The sequence below is a fragment of the Zophobas morio genome, unplaced genomic scaffold, assembly GCF_036711695.1.
Source record: "Zophobas morio isolate AGI-343-1 ecotype UQ-CSIRO unplaced genomic scaffold, CSIRO_AGI_Zmor_V1 ptg000046l, whole genome shotgun sequence".
Taxonomy (NCBI): Eukaryota; Metazoa; Arthropoda; class Insecta; order Coleoptera; family Tenebrionidae; genus Zophobas; species Zophobas morio.
Window position 1 is genome coordinate 5,260,143 of NW_026972151.1, and position 19,290 is coordinate 5,279,432.

The 19,290-nt window shown below is 34.7% G+C and overlaps 4 protein-coding genes across 5 annotated transcripts; 3 read left to right on the forward strand and 1 right to left on the reverse strand.

The window, feature by feature from the left end:
• Window positions 1–527: 527 nt before the first annotated feature.
• On the reverse strand, window positions 528–3,216 carry LOC135142083 (cytochrome P450 6A1-like). 2 transcript variants are annotated; one of them, XM_064073743.1, is made up of 5 exons: window positions 3,160–3,216; window positions 2,400–2,428; window positions 1,266–2,346; window positions 960–1,211; window positions 528–909 (listed from the first exon to the last, which is right to left on the reverse strand). In XM_064073743.1, the coding sequence occupies exons 2-5, from the start codon at window positions 2,400–2,402 to the stop codon at window positions 749–751; spliced, it is 1,497 nt and encodes a 498-aa protein (XP_063929813.1). In that variant the 5' UTR covers window positions 2,403–2,428; window positions 3,160–3,216; the 3' UTR covers window positions 528–748. The 2 variants fall into 2 exon arrangements, with proteins under 2 accessions (XP_063929813.1, XP_063929812.1); XM_064073742.1 differs by lacking the exon at window positions 3,160–3,216 and having other exon boundaries at window positions 2,400–2,562.
• A 7,461-nt stretch (window positions 3,217–10,677) lies between these two features.
• On the forward strand, window positions 10,678–11,470 carry LOC135142412 (probable cytochrome P450 6a18). Its single transcript, XM_064074124.1, has one exon. The coding sequence runs from the start codon at window positions 10,758–10,760 to the stop codon at window positions 11,457–11,459; it is 702 nt and encodes a 233-aa protein (XP_063930194.1). The 5' UTR covers window positions 10,678–10,757; the 3' UTR covers window positions 11,460–11,470.
• LOC135142413 (probable cytochrome P450 6a13) lies at window positions 11,470–16,399 on the forward strand. Its single transcript, XM_064074125.1, has 4 exons — window positions 11,470–11,734; window positions 11,788–12,039; window positions 15,855–16,053; window positions 16,325–16,399. Exons 1-4 carry the CDS (start codon window positions 11,506–11,508, stop codon window positions 16,341–16,343), a joined length of 699 nt encoding a protein of 232 aa, XP_063930195.1. The 5' UTR covers window positions 11,470–11,505; the 3' UTR covers window positions 16,344–16,399.
• Window positions 16,400–16,492: 93 nt separating this feature from the next.
• LOC135142411 (probable cytochrome P450 6a23) lies at window positions 16,493–18,329 on the forward strand. Its single transcript, XM_064074123.1, has 4 exons — window positions 16,493–16,579; window positions 16,637–17,711; window positions 17,761–18,012; window positions 18,064–18,329. Exons 2-4 carry the CDS (start codon window positions 16,637–16,639, stop codon window positions 18,225–18,227), a joined length of 1,491 nt encoding a protein of 496 aa, XP_063930193.1. The 5' UTR covers window positions 16,493–16,579; the 3' UTR covers window positions 18,228–18,329.
• Window positions 18,330–19,290: the final 961 nt, after the last annotated feature.

The following is a 19,290-nucleotide window of genomic DNA, read 5'->3' on the forward strand; positions in this document are numbered from 1 at the left end:
TTTTGTTTGTATATTTTTCTAATGTCTTTCATTTCGTTTTTAATTTCGTTCTTTTTTTCTGCTCTTTGCGCTAATCTTTAAAATATCTTCCATAATTTCCTTTTTAGGTCTTTACGTAAGTATGTATTTCTTTTATTTTGTCCATGACCGCTGTTCTTCTGATCTCTCCTCTAGAGAGTTATCGTAATCTAGTTTGTTTCCTCAAGTTCCTTTTTCTCTTGGTCACTGTCCATGTGGTATCTCTTCTTTTCTTTTTCTAACAGACAGACAAACGGACGGTCGACAGATGCAAAAGTTTGCCTAAAGTTAAATAGCAGAAAAGATCTTACTGAGAAAAATATTGATCATCAAAGTTTTGGTAAGGATGAACAAGAACATTCTACTTCAACTATCTAGTACAGACAAATAGACAGACAAGAGACGAAAACGGGACAATCTACTTTTTTATTCTAGGAGCCATTAAACGTCGAGATAACATGAAATTCTCCGTTCAATAAATAAATTTGGGGAATCAATGCAAAACAGAATTCTATTAAAAAATAAAAACTTGTGCTTTATTCAGAAACAAAAGACTGATTATAAATCACTTTTACAAAATTATTTTATTGTGAAAACATCAAAGTACAAGAAGTTTGTGTGTAACTCGCCCTAGAAGTCTTCATACTTCCGGATGATTTCTTAACACGGTTAAGCCTCGCCAAAATACCACTTCCTGCTATAGCTACACACAAATTTTGTCTATTTTTAATTATATTCTTTCCACATTTAACCAAATGTCTCCGGCTGGAACCAAGAGAAACGAATTTACTGCAAACTTCGGGGGTTCAGTTTTTTCGTTCAAAGTAAACTTGTAATTTTTCAGCAAAGAAGCCAGACTCACTTTTGACTGCATACGGCCAAATCGTATACCTGTAATTTGACATTACTTTATTTTATAAAGTTCGTAGGGAGTGCCATACCTATGCAGGTTCTGGGACCTTCTCCAAAAGGCAAATGCGCGTATCGCGGTCTGGACCTCGAGTTTTCTTCGTTGAATCTTTCAGGATCGAATTTTTCAGGATCAGGATAATATTCTTCGTCGCGATGTATCCCCAAAACCGAAATCAAAAGTCGAGTACCTTTCTTTATAACAATATCTTGATCGGGTACCTTGTAGTCTTTATTACAAATTCTGGTATATACGCCGCCGGCTGGATACTTCCGAAGAGTTTCTGAAATAAATTTTCTAACATCTCGCCAACTAAAAAATAAATAAATTTAAGTACCATCCATTATTTGACCCAAGTATTTCATGTCTTGTATGCCGTCGTAAGTGACTTTTCCGCCATATGTAGCTACGACTGCGTTAATTTCTTCTCTTACTTTGTTTTGAATATCCTGATTTTTGGCGAGTTCGTACATTGTCCAAGATAGACTATTGGAAGTTGTTTCAAAACCCCCCAAAAACAACCCAAAACTTTGTGCTGCAATTTGCTCAAGAGTAAAGTTATTACTTTTCATTTTAATCAACAACTGCATGAAATCATTCCGGACGTAATTATTTCTCTCTCTATATTCGACGTTATCCTTGACAACATTGCTGAAGAAATCTGACACAATTTTAGGCACAACCCTTAGTCCTAATGCCTTCGCCAGTTTTGGAAACGCCACAGATATCCAAAACAGGAAACACTCCCAAGTTGTCATATTAAAGAATCTTAAACCATATTCTCGAAAAGGGGCTGGATCGGCTTCGAAACTATTACACTCCAAACCAAACGAGGCAGAACCAATAACGTCAATCATGTAACAACAAAGAAGTTTTTTCACATCTACAGGTTTCCCACTCTTACACAAGCTATCAATCTCTTCGTGAAGATTTTTTTCAAAATGTAGCAACGTTTCAAACATCATCTTCATTTTTCCTGAAGTGAAAGCCGAATTAAGTTTATTCCTCGTATTTCTCCACTTTTCTCCATCAAGATTAAAAAGGTGAGCACTGAGGGGATCAACCTCTTCGTTGTGATAAATACCACGGTCGACGAAATATTGAAAATCTTTTGATAGTACATTCTTCACGTACTCCAAATCGATCACTATGTAGGCAGGTGTAGAAAAAATGTATAGACCACCAAGGCGGACTTTTTGGCTTTTTAGTTGGTCGTATATGTGTTTTATCACGATTCCGAAATTTTCGGTGGCTGTTAATGTGTTCGCCATGTTGCCCATAGGAATCCTGGGTTCCAGGTAAGGGACGTTGAGTTTCTTCCAGTAAGCGAAGCTCCATTTATAGTAAATAACGAAAATGGTTAGTGAGGCTAGGGTGAGGCCAGCAAGGGCTGTGAGTAGGGAACTGTCTAAAGACATCTACAAATATATTTTATTTAGTTATAATGGGATTTGAAATTTTGTTGACTTACCATCGGAAGGGTTGATCATTGAATGAGAGCTGGGACAGCAAGTGGGTATATGAGTTAAGATTAAGATTATTTAAAGTACAGGTCTGGGGAAAAGTAGGAGGGAGTAAAGTAGGACGGGAGTGTGGTGGGAAGCACCAAAGTTGAATGAGTCAAAAAATTATGTAAATGCAAATTGTTAAAAAAAAATATTTTCGTGTTTTGAAATGTAATGGTAAATAAGTTATTATTAGAAAAGACTTAATAGAAACACGAGTAATTTCTTTACTAATATGTTTGTGAAGCACAACAACTTCTCTCAAATTTTGACTCCTTACTACATGTTCACATTAAATATAAAACCAACAAAAGAACTTGAATAAATTAGGTTATGAGAACTAGTTACAAAAATAAACAGAAAAACGTCGCTACAATTGAGTCATGCTTTCGTTGAAATGTATGTAACAAACAAAATATTATAAATGATAAAGGTACAAAAATTCTAGCAATAAGTACCTAATAAAGATATACAAAATTGCTTGTTCTTATTATCGTTTTTTTAATTTAATTATTATCATAAATGTAATAACAATAATAAAAAATAACTTGTCAACAGTTGACAATTCTCATAATGACTGCATGCAACCGGTAAGCTTGGTAGATGCACACTGTCATGTATTTGTGCAGATTGAAATTCCGCTATTTATATTATAAAATTATCATTTTATCACAAAATCACTTGTAGTAACTAATAAAACTTCTCGCGTTGATAAGCAGAACTTACCTCGTCTTCGGCAAACAATCAAACAAATCCAGTTTTTCAGCAAAAAAAGTAGATAATCGCAGTTATTGTAAAAAAAAGGCGATATTAGTACTATGCTTTAGCCGCTGGGTCAACGAGCCGTTGCTAAACGTTCTAATATTACTTTAAAATGTTGTAATATGTTCTGATTTTTTTTTTTTTTCAAACATCTGGTTGCATAGAGCAATGACTCAAGACGGATTCAGAAATCACAAGCACCAAAGTATGTTGTTGAGTAACATTTACTCTGCACAATTTTGAGGTGTCGTCATCACATTGTTGGTGGGCAGGATTAGACAAATTTTGGTTAGCGTTTTACCATCTAGGCGATATTCCTAAAATATAATAGAAAACAAACGTTTATTAATAATCTATTGCATATGAGGAGCACAACTTTTGAATCAAATAAGATCCCTGCTTAAGTCTTGTTACTATATTTTCATTACCTATATTGTTATAACTGAATTCAGCCACGTTTAAATCGTCTGCAAAAAGAGTAATTTTGAAATTTTAATGGCACTGAAAATATAATGAATAAATCATAAGAATAAAAGTGGACCACAATGCGAACCTTGTGGCACACCCGAACAAATTTTGATGTACCAGAATATGATGATTTACTCTGTCGAATGCTTTGGTAAATCCTCATACATAGAATAAACCTGTCTTCCTTCCAAAGCATTGACAAGATATATTATAGAGTTGGATTATTTTATCTTTTCTATCTAGTGACAATTTTATGTACAACTTACAACAAAATTTACTATCTCTATCCTTGTTCAAAACATACTGTAGTACTTGAAAAAGAGGTTCATATGTCTAACCAAGTAAAACATGTACGTAGGGAAAGCTGGTTACCATGACAATTTCCGTCGGTATCAGGAGCCACGAGGACTCTTCTCACCAGTCCGAGGCCAGATGTCCTTTAAAGTCGGGGCTTTCGCACTTGACGCTTGCTTGGGTGATGGTTTTCAGTTCGCCTTAATGGAATGGCTCTTTCAATATCTCGGATTCTAAAGTAGCTTGAAGTAGGCAAGAAGTAATTTGTTGACTTTTGCCTTTTTGCATCGTGTTTTCGATTACGAGGACGACAATAGATGAATTTATATGTTATCCTATGTTGAGCAAACTTTATAGAGGTGATTTAGAATCCGTTAATATTAGTTTTCTCATGTTTTCCATCAAGCCTAGTACCTTCATTATAGCCAGAAGTTGTGCAAGATAGATGTGGATGAATTCTAAGCTAAGTTTTAACATCAACATCTTGATACTAGTAGGAACATGAATAGTTCTCTGACTGACGAAATATTTTAGCAAAACAGCTATTTGCTTCATTCATACGGCGAGCTGTTATAAAGTGATGGAATTGATAAATTAATCCAACTACATATAGTCTTGATATAATAGTAAGTTGATTGACGTCGATCGTTCTTGACAAAATCCGCGTTGCCGATTATGAATAATTTGCTTACAGGATACTTTTAATTGGTCAGATATAAATTTATCTAAAAGCTTGGCAAGAATTGATTGAATACATACTTCTCCACAGTTTGTCTGGAATTCTCTGTTCCCAGATTTAAAAATAAGAATTAAATAACTTTCTTTTCAGATGTCGCGAACTAAGTCATAAGAAAAAGATATATTAATGAAAAAATGTATTATTAGTTTAAAAATACTGAAAACGTACGCAAACAAAAGTCGTGTTGAAATTCCACTAGGTCCCACACCACCGATAGGCCAAGAATCGCATTGAATATTTAACTTAATGAAAATAGACTCAAACTGAAGTATGTTGCGCAATTCACTTCTATTAAGTCCCGACACAAAAAAATAGGTGTTATAACTTTAACCCCTTTGTCTCTCTGTGTGTCTGTCTGTGGCTCTGCAGTTCCCAAACAGATGCACCGATTAGAATATTTTTTTATGTTTCAAATCTGGATTAATCGGGAATGTAGTGGACCCAAGTAAGCTTCCCATAGATAATATCAAGCCACTCTCTCAATACGACAGCTCTGAGTTCTTTCTAAAGCAGGAAGATCTTTCACTCTGCGGAAGATTTCCGTAGAGGTGGGTCTGGAACTCTGGTTTCTCTTCAAAATACTCTTTGCGTCTCTGCACTGGAGTGGTACAGATGCGAGGTATTCGTTCGCTCTGTGTTTAAAGGTTACATGGATTAGCACTAAAGCTAAGGCTCTAAAGATGGTCTGTAATTTTTTTAATGACAACATTGGTCAATATAAAGACATCAGGGATATGCTGCCCACAATTCAAACTCAGCTGACGACCAATCTGAATCAAATCAAAGACGACCTTAAAGCTCAAATTAATGAATTGAAATCTATGTCTCCCATTAAACCCGTTCATAATTTTCAGTTCAAAGACGTCATCCAAGAATTTACAGATCGTCAAAAAAGGAAAGTGAATTTAAAAATTGGACTCTAACTCTGAATTAAACTCTTATTCGGGAGGTGAGCTCCCATAGAAAGAGCAAATATCCAAAAACCAACTTAAGGTAGGTAAACATTCGACTAACAGTATTCTTGCTACAATTAATGCTAATTTTAAAGAAGTCAACCTAAAGGTTCAGCGCCTCGGACGTTTTGTTGAAGGTAGCTCTCGGCCTAGACCTTTACGAGTTACGTTTGATAAAGAATCAGATGTGTTAAATTTATTGCGAGAGTCCAAAGTTTTTTTGAGAAATCACGCTTCCTACAAAAATATTTCTGGTGCTCGAGATCGAACACCACGTCAGATCGCCTATTATAAACAACTCAAATAGGAATTGGAAATCTGTATCAAAAACGGAGAAAAAAAATTAAAGGTTCGTACTTTTAATGAAACTACCAAGGTCGTTATTTTAAACTACGCTACTTGCCCAATTACAATCTCTCTTCTATTTCTTGCTTATGTCAAAATGTGCGTATTTTACGATTACGGAATAAGATTCAGGAAACTTATAATTCAAGTGAAACGTGGTTATCAGAAGACATTGCCTAATATCTGTGAATTAATTTTAAACAATTTTTCGGTTTGAATTGTTACGAGTGTCTAAAGATGGAGGAGTTCTTTTAGCCGTTCAAAATTCATCTATATCGTCTAACATTGATCTTTCTGACATTACTTCTATAATATTTGTTGTTGATATAGTCGGTACATGTAGCAATACCTAAAATATTTGTAAGGTGCTAGTGTTTGTTTTGTATATTCCACCGTTAATTCCTTACAATGATTTTCAACTATTTTTTGACCTTTTATCTAATAGTACGGGAGTGAAGATAATTATTGGTGATTTCAACACCCCCTCACTTACTCTTAACCCGTCCAACAAATATGCTTTAGCCACTGATACTTATAGCATAGCAATTTCTTCAAGTTAGATCAATACAATAATCGTTCAAACACGTATGATTCTATTCTTGACCTTGTATACTCGAACATTAAATGCTCTGTAGACAAATCACAGTTTAGCATGTTTAACGAAGATAATTATCATCCCACTCTAGATACCTAGATAGTTTTTTTTCCACTCCTGTAGCAGTCGATGTGTACAGTAGATTGGCCTTTTCTTTGTGCTCATACGAATACTGAAGATGCTTGTGTTAGTTTCTATGAAACTTTGGAAAATTTATTTGAAACATCTGTCCCACGAGTAGGTACGCGTTAGACGCAACTGTTATCGTTATCTAGAGGTTCACCTCAGAAATTATCAAAACAATTCGTATTAAGTCATCTTACGACGCCAAATTCAAAATGTATCATTTACAACATTATTTAGATCTATTTAAATGATACCGTTCCAATGTCAAATCTCTTAGTTCGAAAGTTTATGCATCATATATTGAGAATGTCCAAAGTGACCTTGCTAGAGATCCCAAAAAACTATGGGAATTCGTAGACCAAAAAAAAAGGGAAGCACTAGAATTCCTACTACCATACAATATAATAATCGCATTTTGTCAACACCAGAATCTATTGTTAACGGCTTTAATGAATATTTTAGCAGTGTATTTACATCATCTAGTCCTTCCGATTCAAGATCGAACTCAAATAACTCAAACACAAATTTATTTATCAATGTGCCTGATATATCAAAAGATGGATTTTTGGATGCCTTGAAACTTTAATTAAAAGACTGTCACTTCGTACTAGTTAAACATTTATATCACATTGTCAATCTAGTTATAAAGTCCTTGACGTTCCCTTCCACATGGAAAAAACCCTGACATTAAAAAGGTTAATTACCGTCCAATTCCTCTTTTGTGTAATGTTGTTAAGTTCTTCCACAAACGCATTTACGCCTTAGTTAACCAATCGATTTCATCTTTCCAACACGGATTTATGGTAAGACGTTCTACAACATTAAACCCATTCGCCAAATATGATCATGTAACTTTAAAGCTAGATCTCCAACTTTGTTTTGTAGTAAAACTGTTACCTTACAAAAGAGGATTGTTGACGTTAAAAAAGCTAATGAATATTAGTGTACTGTAGACTGGGCGAACCTTCTAAACCAACCATCGGTTGATATAAATTGGGAAAGTTTTCAAAATCATTTAAAACTAGCAACTGATAAGTATTCTTACACCATAACTTATAAAGCATCTTCTTCTAAACCATGGATTGATAACAAAATATTAAAATTAATAAAAAAGAAACGTTCACTTTGACGAACCTTTAAACGAACAGGCAAGGAAGATGATTATAACGTTCACCGTGCGTTTTCTAATCGCCTTTCGTCAATCATCAAAGATATAAAACATAAATATGAAAAAAATATTGCCGATCAGACAAATCCCAAAAAGTTCTACAGCTACATTCGCAATAAATTATCAGGGCCTGTCAGAAAGCCGCAGGTGAAAAATACAATCGGGCACATTGTAGAGGACGATTGCGTTACAGCCAACATTGTTGAAACTTTTACTCAGTCGTTCACAATTGAACCAGACCGAATTTGTTGACCACTTAAAACTTCGATTGTCTCAGTGGCATATGCTTCTCCTACGATTTAATAAAAGATAAATTGCACGAATTAGATAATACAAAATCTCCTGGTCCTAATGGTATTAGTACAAAAATTTTAAGAGTGTGCCAGTTCTCTTGCTCGCCCGCTTTGCATCTTGATGAAGCAATCATTTCGGTCAGGACGATTGCCAAACGATTAGAAGACTGCCACCATTACCCCTGTGTTCAAAAAAGGGGACTAGATTAATGTGGCGAACTATAGGCCTGTAAGTTTAACTTCAGTAGTAGTGAAACTAATGGAATGTATCATCTACGATCAGTTGGTGGCGTTTTTAACAGCACGCCATGTTATACGTCGCACACATGGAAAGTCCATAGCGACCAATTTGCTCTGTTGTTTAGACAACTGGACTAGACAACTCGATTCTGGTGGCTCAGTAGATATCGCGTATTTTGATTTTTCGAAGGCTTTCGATCGGGTGCCGAAACCCCGACTCCTTTTGAAACTACGACATTACGGAATCCAAGATAGTCTTCTCAGGTGGACTGAATCTTTTCTTTCTGACCGAATATTCAAGGTTAAGTTTGGTGATATGTTTAGTTCTTCTACTCCAGTTCTGAGTGGTGTACCATAGGGCTCTGTATTAGGACCCTTGTTGTTTCTAACGTATGTATCCGATATAAAAGACTGCTTAATTTTTCCTTGGACAATGTATGCTGACGATTTGAAAATCTACAATATTTGTTCCAATTATGAAGTCTTAACGAAGGATATCGCAACTATTTATAACTAGTCACTAAAATGGTTACTTCCAATTAATGCGGACAAATGTAATATCTTTTATTTAGGCAGCGACAATCCGAAGCAAACTTATTATATCAACGGCACCGAGCTTACCAAGTGTGATTCTTTGTCGGATATGGGTGTCATCGTAGTGTCTACTTTGACGTGATCTGAACATATCACAAAAATCGTGAAAAAAGCTAACAAGATACTATATCTTCTCGGAAATACATTTGCTAAAGCTGATGTAAATACTGTAACTAAACTGTATAAAACTTATGTTTTACTTTTAATAATTGTACAATGGAAACATCTGAGGTCAGTAGAGGTGACAGCTTTTAAGATTTAGGACTACTGTTCAACAAACATCTATCCTTTGTAAACCATACCAAGGACGTTATTGCCAAAGCTTTCAGGACTTACGGCTTTATACTCGTATATCGCAACTGCAGAGAGTTTACAAGCATCTAGGCTTTAAGTGTCTTAGTACTTCGCATTAGTTTGCAGCAGACTTGAATACTGGGCATGCATGTGGTCTCCAATGTACGAAGTACATGTTAAGCACCTAGAATCTGTTCAACGAAAGTATTTGAAATTTCTAAGTTTTGTTGTTGATGGAATGTATCCTCTACGAGGTTTGGAACACAGGCTTCTGTTTCAAAGATGTAAATTTACCTCGCTCAAAACCCGTCGGATATCATGCAGCATTTCATTTTTATGGAAACTTATGAGCAACCACATTTTTTAGTGCCCAGAACAACTCACATTCGTCAAAGTCATCCTTTTTACAGCGAACCATGATCAGTATATGTAATAACTTTAATAAAATTGCCTGCATTTGTGATACCCATTTCGATAGCTATTTTCGAATTAAGTGGCACGTTGAAGCATTCTTCCAATCTTAATTTCTTCTATTATGTTTTATAATATTTTCTATATTCTTTACCTGGTACTTGTACTGATTAATTCGCAAGTATATTTTTCTGTAATTGAGTATTTACACCTGTAGAAAATAAACCATTTATTTATTTAAAATGAATAATCAGCTTTGGTACCTTTTTGAAGACTTCGCATTAACGTAATTTTTGTAGGTAATCATATTGTGCCATAATATTATTAGAATGATTTGAAATTGGTGACACCTCAGATTCCGACCACTGTTGCGGACCGGAAAATCCATCCTTAAATTAGCTCTATTATTGCACAAGGTGTCCCTTCCATAATAAGTTACCCTTCTTTATCATGGGGACCAAAAGCCCCAATTTCAAAGTGAACTTCAATTAACATTACCATCACAATGATTGATTACTTCCCGTGGTCTCCCGTGGTCATACTTCCTTCCGAGAATAATCGCCAAAGAGCATTCCATCACCAAATATGGACAATGTTTACTGTCAACAGGTCTAACGAATTCGGATAATTACACTAGGTTCTCGAACATGCGGTTGCTCTACGAGATGACCACACGACTCAAGACTGACTGATGCAAAGGCGGCAAGAAGCTGATGAACGTTACGAGTTTGTGACAAATGGAATTTCTAATAATTCTGCCGGACTTTTTATTATATGCTATATTTTTAAAACACCGAGGAAAGAACAAACTTAAACAGAGCTGTTCCAGACTTCTAAACGTCAGTTTAGTGTTTTGTTTGTTATCTTATCTCAGGCCACCGCACCTTGAACCTTATTTGTTACACAATTTTTGTCATCATATTATTATGTAAATATAAAACTTTGATTACTCCATGCAAAAAAGTGCTACCTCAGCTATCATTCAGTGACTAGCATTTCCAAACGTGAGTTAACAGAATTTTAAAACGCAACAAATCTAGAGATGATTCTAAGCGATTGCCTTTTAACGACCCTTGCTGGAGTTTTCCTGGCCTTAATTATCACCTTCATCGTCTACTACAAATGGAGTTTCACCTACTGGAAAAATCTAGACGTCCCATATGTGAAACCCACGATTCCTCTGGGAAATATTGTTGCTCCATTAAAGGAAAGAGTACAATTCGCAGTCGTGCTAAAGCACATATACGACGAACTGAAACGCAAGAAAGCTCGACATGGTGGCATATATATTTTTTCTAGTCCCGTCTACATGATAATCGACTTAGAATATGTGAAGAACGTACTAAGAAAAGACTTTAAATATTTTATGGATCGTGGAATGTATTACAATGAAAAAGATGATCCAATCAGTGCTCATCTGTTTACTCTTGATGGAGAAAAATGGAAAAATGTGAGAGTTAAACTTACTCCGACTTTCACTTCTGGAAAAATCAAGATGATGTTTCAAACTCTTCTTGATTGTGAAAAAAATCTTCATGAGACAATAGAAAACTTGCTTACACACAATCAGCCGTTAGATATGAAAATACTTCTTGGTTGCTTCTTGGACGTTATTGGGTCCTGCGTCTTTTCGAGAACATGGTTTGAAGGTCTGCAATATGTCAAAATGGGAAAATTTAGTCTTTTTCTTATGTATAACTTACCCGAAACTGGCGAGAACGTTAAGAGTAAAAGCTGTGGCTAAAAGTGTATCTGATTTTTATTACAAAGTTGTGCAATTATTGATTGAAATGAAAGATGTGACTCTTGAAGAAATTACTGCACAAAGTTTCGTTTTCTTTTTGGCTGCTTTTGAAACATCCTCAAGTACAATGTCTTGGGCAATGTATGAATTGGCTAAAAATCCACACATTCAACAAAAAGTCAGAGATGAAATTAATACAGTTGTAGCTAGGTGTGGTGGAAAACTCACTTATGAAGGCATTCAAGAAATGAAATATTTGAGCCAAGTAGTTGATGGTAAAAATTGACACTTAGTTAGAAAGGTAAGTATCCAAATGTTTCAATTTCAGAAACCCTTCGGAAGTACCCTCCCGGAGCTGCACTCAATAGAAGATGTACCCAAGACTACAAGGTACCTGACCACGACATTATTATTAAACAAGGTACCCGAGTTTTTATTCCCGTCCTGGGCATACACTACGACGAAGAATATTATCCGGATCCTGAAAAATTCGATCCTGAAAGATTCAATGAAGAAAACATAAGATCGAGACCCCAGTACGCATACATACCATTTGGAGAAGGTCCAAGAATTTGCATAGGTATGTTAGTTCATTTAGTTTAACAAAATTACTTCATTTAAAAATACAGGTTTGCGATTTGGACTCATGCAATCAAAAGTAGGTCTCGCCTCGTTGCTGATGAAGCATAAATTTGCTTTAAATGAAAAGACGAAGGGGCGTCCAAAGTTTACGATTGACTCTTTTGTTTTAACTCAAGAGAAAGAAATATGGTTAAATGCCGAAAGAATATAGTTAAAAACTGTAAAATAATATAAGTAGTCCTCAAAAATTTTACGTTAACACACCAGAATAAATGTTTTTGAGCACTATAATGGTTTCCTAAAGATCGACGTGTTTTTGTTTTACATTTTCTGCTCATTTCGGAACTCACAGTACGAAAGTCTGTCATCTCCCTTTTGCAGCGTTATGAAGTAGGTAATTGTCGAAAATGTCAGTATAACATGTTTAAGATTTTTGCTAGAAGTTTACTTCACTCCCACACAAAAGAAATCTGTACGTATAATATTTGCGTACGGTCAATATTTAAATTGACCCAACGAACAACGAATGAGAATTGTTGACTTGGTATTGAAATTTTGTTCATGTCGTGGTATAATATATACTGGGTGATTTCGAAATATATGCAATAATTGTTACATACCGTAGTAATGTGGAAATTTGGAAAAAAAATTAAAAGTCGAATGGGGAAAAACTCTCAGCATCACCCTCGATGTGATGCCACAGATCGACTTTCAACACAGTAGGTGGAAAAACGTGCAATAATTGTAACCACGGCATACCGTACTGTAGTAATGTGGAAATTTAGAAAAAAAATAAAAATCAAATGGAGCAAAACTCGCATGCACTTTTAGGCGGAAAAACGTTCGAATAAAAACGATGTAAACACCTTCAGTTTCAATTAAAAGTAAAACCGTCTTTAGGCTGGTTATCATTCGTTCATTCATATACTCATTCATCGTTAAAGGTCAATGCGAAAGATTATTAGCTGTTAATTGTCACTAATAAACTGGGTTTTGACCACCAAGTTGGCAACTGTGAATCTTCTGGGTAGAAAACCATGCTGATTGGGTGAGAGCTATTCTTTAACGTTACTAATGTTGTTATATATATTTTCGCATATTACAAGCTCAAAAATTTTGACAAAATAGGAATTGGTGGGTGATTGCAAACTTGATTTTACCTTTTTATCACGCTTTTATTAGCTTGGGTTGTATGTAACGGAATCTTTGAGCTTAATTTTCATCGGTTTCTAAAAGTCTGATCATCTTGAAACTTTGCACACGTCTCAAGGATCGATGACAATGCAATAATTTGATAACAGTTTCCCATTATCCTTATTAGGAGCGCCAGGATTTATAAATTCTTTTATGGATGTAACGGAATCTTTGAGCTTAATTTTCATCGGTTTCTAAAAGTCTGATCATCTTGAAACTTTGCACACGTCTCAAGGATCGATGACAATGCAATAATTTGATAACAGTTTCCCATTATCCTTATTAGGACCGCCAGGATTTATAAATTCTTTTATGGATCCTGTGTAGTGGAGTAAAAGAGATAAAGCTAGCGCGCGATCTGCGCATGCCTATAGTATCTGGTTTACTCTTCGTTGTAATTATAGTCTTGATTAAAATACAAATAACGGATATTAAATGAAAAAAACAAGAACGGACTTTTAATTAACTAAACGTGTGCAAAAATGGCTGATCGCATCTTAATTGTGTCAGTATATACCACGGTTATCTCTCTCCGTGTCGATTATACCGATCTATACCGATTATTTCTGTTTCAAGGACAATTTCTGCATAGCTTTGGTTTTACAGTCGGTAAAGAAGGAATTAATTATAATTAAAACATATCTAATCATGAATTCTCACCAACTTAAATAAAGATAACAAATTTTGATTCAGAAATACAAACATGGAGGAAAATTAACCATTTGGGGGGTAAAACTAACCACAATGATGAATTGTGTCCCGTTGGTCCGTGAGGGCGATTGATTTCGAACTAATTCCCGTTGATCGATCATAACGGAGACCACTGAGTGGTTCTTTCTAGAAAAATCTAAATAAGTAATTAATTCCCCAATTTATGAATTTGTCGCAGACTAAAAAATGAAAAATAAATAATAGTTTAAAAAACTAAAAAAACACGCTTTCATTGCTAATCGAACTAAAAACTAGAAAATAATTTTTAATGACAGAGTTTAATATTACAGTAGTAGAAGATCAAACAATCAATCATAATAAATCACCTCAAATTAAAATTATAATAAAATTTAAGTTATTAACAGAATAATTCAATTCAGAGTAAAAAGCGTGGGGTGCTTGATATTTTAAATATTACAATCATTCTATTGGCAACTATCTATGAGAGAATAGTTATGAACCGCAGTAAAATGCACCCCACGCTTTTTACTCTGAATTGAATTATTCTGTTAATAACTTAAATTTTATTATAATTTTAATTTGAGGTGATTTATTATGATTGATTGTTTGATCTTCTACTACTGTAATATTAAACTCTGTCATTAAAAATTATTTTCTAGTTTTTAGTTCGATTAGCAATAAAAGCGTGTTTTTTTAGTTTTTTAAACTATTATTTATTTATACACTGGAGTTACTCGTGCTCGTTTTCAGGCATCCGGAAATGTTGCTGTATCGATAGCAAAATTGATTATGATTGACAGTTGCTTAGCAATTATATGTCTGGTATCTTTTACAAGGAAGCTGGGAAAAAAATCATCTCTAGCAGTGGATTTGTTGCTTAATTTTGATATTAATGAGACAAGCAAATCTTCCGTAACGTGTTGAAGCTAATTTTATCATATCTGACATCGGTACTAGTAACAATATTAGTTTTGTCAACGAAAATATTAGCAAAATGATCAGCAAAAATGTCAAAAATCTGTTTTGGATTAGCAAAATTTTTCCCTTCATAGGTTGTTTTTCCGGGAATTCTACATAGATGTACTTTTTTTGATTGAATGTATTTCCACAAATCTCTGCAGTTCATGTTCAATCTTCTCCAAGTAAGATGAATGAATAAGTAGCGTTAATCCTTTGTTTGCATAACACACGAAGTCTCCTAAATTCCTCAAAATAAAATTGAATGCCCTATTTCTTCCACTTTTCTATGTGATTACTTCAATCTTAGATTAGAAATAATGTTGCGAGAAAACCAAAGAGGAAAGTTTGATGTTTTCGGAGAATATCTAGGAACAGACGAGTCCAGAATTTTGTGAAGAATGTTATAAAATATGACTAATGCAGTATTAACATCTTCAACTAGTCCAATTTCAGACCAATCAGCATTGAACTGTCGATGTTTTGACGGATATTTACGTTCAAACGATGTAAAGTGCAGAGTGATGATGATTCTCAGGCACCAAAGGAAGATTATTCCGCTCCCCTTCAATATTAATTTCTGTATTACATAAGATGAGATCTAACAACCTATTGTTAACATTGAGGATATTATTAAATTGTTTAAAATTACGTGATCGACAAAAATTCTGAAAATTTTGTAAAACATTTGAAGGAGGCAGAGATACAACATTATGAAGTGGGTTAAATTAAAATCACCAATGAAAATAACATCTTTTCTAAGGAAGAAAGATTCAAGAACTTCCAAAAGTACTGTTACGGTTATCGATTTTTAAAAATCGGCGTGAGTCAAACTCAGCAATTTATTTCTTAGTGACTCGAATTTACACGACAATTATGTACAAAATAATTCCGGCGCAACTTTACTAGCTTCTCTCAACATTCACTGGACTCGACTCGAGTAATCGTTCCCGAAAGTGGCCTCTATTTAAACCCATACTTTCCTTCTAGATGTTCCGTGGTCGAGGTCTTTCTCGAGTACCCATCGCGACTTCTGCTTCCAGTGTTTCTTTAGCGAACGCCACCCGGCCGCCGTCACCGACGATGAGTTGACTGTTACACAAATTAGGCATTATATTTATTACAGCAATGTAGAAAAAAAATTATCCAACCAGCATTTAGACACAACTATATCACTAGACGATACAAGGTCAGTTATAAATGATACGTCTAAGATATCGAAATTTATTAAGTGTTTTATGGCTATATATTAATACACCACCTTGCGAAAGCTGACCCAAAATTAAACATTTTTTGTCATATCTTATAACATTGTAACATTGATTAAGATTTCCATACAAATTTGCACAAAAGAAATGTACAACGGCAATGTAAACCATTAAAGCAATCTTCTTTCGTAAATATTTTGCATATTTAAGTGCCAAATTACTTCCTATAGTGTCAAAAATGTGAATTTGCAGCCCACAAACTAATTCATGAGGAAACATTAAGAAGAAGGATTAATTAAAAGACCTGTTAACAAAAAAAATTCAAACGCGGTGCTACGATCTTTCAAATTTCAATATAGTATTCTGCTTTGTTATCTTATCTTAGTGTACTTCACCTTTACCCAAATTTGATATAATTTTTATCAATGTATGTAAATATAAACCTTTGGGTAGACTATGCAAGAAATTGCAAGATCATCTGTCATTAAGTGACTAGCATTTTCAGAGGTGAGTTGGCATAATATAATTTTTAACACATTACAAATAAAATACATAATTCCATAGATGTTCCTGAGCAATTGCCTCTTAACCGATGTTGTTGGGCTTTTCCTGGCCTTTGTTGCGGTCATCATTACCTATTACAAATGGAGTTTCACCTACTGGAAAAAACTAAACGTGCCATACGTGGAACCCACAATTCCTCTGGGAAATCTTGTGGCTCCATTAAAAGAAAGAGTCCAATTTGCAGTCGTAATGAAACACATATACGACGTTCTGAAACGCCAAAAAGCACGGCATGGTGGAATATATGTTTTTGCTAGCCCCGTCTACTTCTTGATCGACTTGGAATACGTGAAGAACGTACTAACAAAAGACTCTAAATATTTTGTGGATCGTGGATTTTACTACAACGAAAAAGACGATCCCATTAGTGCTCATCTTTTCACTCTTGACGGAGAAAAATGGAAAAATGTAAGAGTTAAAATTACCCCGACTTTCACTTCTGGAAAAATGAAAATGATGTTCCAAACTCTTGTAGACTGCGAAAAAAACCTGCAGGAGAAAATTGAAGAATTGCACACTCATAAACAGCCTTTAGATATGAAGAGACTTCTTGGTTGTTACACTATGGACGTTATTGGGTCCTGCGCTTTCGGTATAGAATGTAATAGTTTTAAAGATGGACCTGCGTCTTTTCGAGAATACGGTTTGAAATTCTTTAATATGTCAAAGTGGGAAAATTTGATTTTTTACTTATCTTTGACTTACCCGAAACTGATGAGAGCGTTAAGAGTACGGCTTGTGGCTAAAAGTGTGTCGGATTTCTATAGCAAAGTTGTGAAAGATAACGTCGAATATAGGGAACTCAATAATTATTCAAGAAAAGACTTCATGCAATTACTGATTGAAATGAAAGGTTTGACTCTTGAAGAAATCACAGCACAAAGCTTTGTTTTCTTTTTGGCTGGATTTGAAACATCTTCAAGCACAATGTCTTGGGCAATGTACGAACTCGCTAAACATCCAGATATTCAACAGAAAGTTCGTGATGAAGTCAACACAGTTATGGCTAAGCATGGCGGAAAACTCACGTACGAAGGCATTCAAGAAATGAAATATTTAGGCCAAGTTGTTGATGGTAAACTATTTTAGTTAATTAGAAAGATACTAGAATGTACCAATTTCAGAAACCCTTCGAAAGTATCCTCCCGGGGGTGCACTCACCAGAGTATGCACCCAAGACTACAAGGTACCCGATCAAGATCTTGTCATTAAAAAAGGTACCCGAGTTTATATTCCTGTTTTGGGCATACACTACGACGAAGAATATTATCCGGACCCTGAAAAATTCGATCCAGAAAGGTTTAATGAGGAAAACTCTAGGTCCAGACCCCAGTACGCACATCTACCTTTTGGAGAAGGTCCCAGAATTTGTATAGGTACAGTAAGTAGTTCATTTAGTTCTACAAAAACTAATTTAAAATGTGCAGGTTTGCGATTTGGACTCATGCAATCAAAAGTAGGCCTTGCTTCGTTACTAATGAAGTACAAGTTTACCTTAAACGAAAAGACTCAACGGCGTCCGGAGTTTATGATCGACTCTTTTGTTATAACTCCAGAGGAAGAAATATGGTTAAATGCAGAAAAAATATAATTTGAAGGTAGTAGAATAATAACATTAATCGACAAGCTGATATTTTAACCTGTATTAAATTTTTTGTGCAATAAAATGATTTTTTATGCTTTTGATCTGAAACACTTTCATCATTATATAGGTGATCTACGAATAGCGTCCGTTTAAGAATAATCGTGATTAAGCAACCCAAAATACAGCAGCGTCAGCCAATTTATACAGAGCTAGACACCCCAGCAGAAGGGCTGCAAGTAGAAAAGTGTTTCGTTGTTTAGAAGCAAGAGTACGATTTAATCAAAGAATTAAGAGAGACTGATTGACAATTTCTTTGTTATTTAACTTGGCAAAAATTTTTAGGCAATTTTATATAAATGCATTTATTCTTCAGTTAATCCGTATGTCTTACATTTACAATATTATTTTACTCGTATTTATTTGATCGAGAAATACTGGTAAGAGATCGTAATGACTACTCATCTCCATTTATCCGGAGTCTTACAGGGGTCTAACATAGGACCGTTATTAAAAGTAATAATTTTTATAAATGATACAGTTAATTTGATATCTTCAGAAAAATTGTTGTTTGACGATAATTTGAAGCTGAATAGAGAAATCATCTCAACAGGAAACTGTAACTGAGATCTTTCAAGTCGACATTAATCGTATAACCAATTGGTTTCAAAACCGTCTATCCTTCAAGATACTAGGTAGTCTAAATCGCCCTCTGCGTATAAAAGACATGGGCATTGCTTTTGACCAAAACTAAGCTAACTTTTACGTTCCAGCGAAATTAAGTATGTTCACGAAGTACGAAATGTAGAACCTACAACTTCAAGTACAGAAATTGTAGAAATAAAGTAAATACAAAGTAACATGCAATTCTTTAAATTTCATATCTAGGTTTTCCTTGGAACAAAAAATCATGTCACTGATAACACTAATTTTCAACTTGTTCACTTATTTAGATTAGATATTACAATTACTCATTTAATTTGTGATTGGCAGATAGATGTGTGGTATGTACACCCCGCATGCGCATACGTTTTAAAAATAACAGCCCACTCTTGATACATACAAAAAGAGA

What these genes read in the sequence shown, in the direction of transcription:
- LOC135142083 (XM_064073743.1), bottom strand. An exon ending in CTTGGGTCAAATAATGGATG is followed by an intron (nt 1,212 to 1,265) that starts GTACTTAAATTT and finishes AATTTATTTCAG; the next exon opens with AAACTCTTCGGAAGTATCCA. An exon ending in AGGTCCCAGAACCTGCATAG is followed by an intron (nt 910 to 959) that starts GTATGGCACTCC and finishes GTCAAATTACAG; the next exon opens with GTATACGATTTGGCCGTATG.
- LOC135142412 (XM_064074124.1), top strand. Translation starts at nt 10,758, where the DNA reads ATGATTCTAAGCGATTGCCTTTTAACGACCCTTGCTGGAGTTTTCCTG.
- LOC135142413 (XM_064074125.1), top strand. Translation starts at nt 11,506, where the DNA reads ATGAAAGATGTGACTCTTGAAGAAATTACTGCACAAAGTTTCGTTTTC. An exon ending in TTTGAGCCAAGTAGTTGATG is followed by an intron (nt 11,735 to 11,787) that starts GTAAAAATTGAC and finishes TTTCAATTTCAG; the next exon opens with AAACCCTTCGGAAGTACCCT. An exon ending in AGGTCCAAGAATTTGCATAG is followed by an intron (nt 12,040 to 15,854) that starts GTATGTTAGTTC and finishes CTTTCCTTCTAG; the next exon opens with ATGTTCCGTGGTCGAGGTCT.
- LOC135142411 (XM_064074123.1), top strand. Translation starts at nt 16,637, where the DNA reads ATGTTCCTGAGCAATTGCCTCTTAACCGATGTTGTTGGGCTTTTCCTG. An exon ending in TTTAGGCCAAGTTGTTGATG is followed by an intron (nt 17,712 to 17,760) that starts GTAAACTATTTT and finishes TACCAATTTCAG; the next exon opens with AAACCCTTCGAAAGTATCCT. An exon ending in AGGTCCCAGAATTTGTATAG is followed by an intron (nt 18,013 to 18,063) that starts GTACAGTAAGTA and finishes TAAAATGTGCAG; the next exon opens with GTTTGCGATTTGGACTCATG.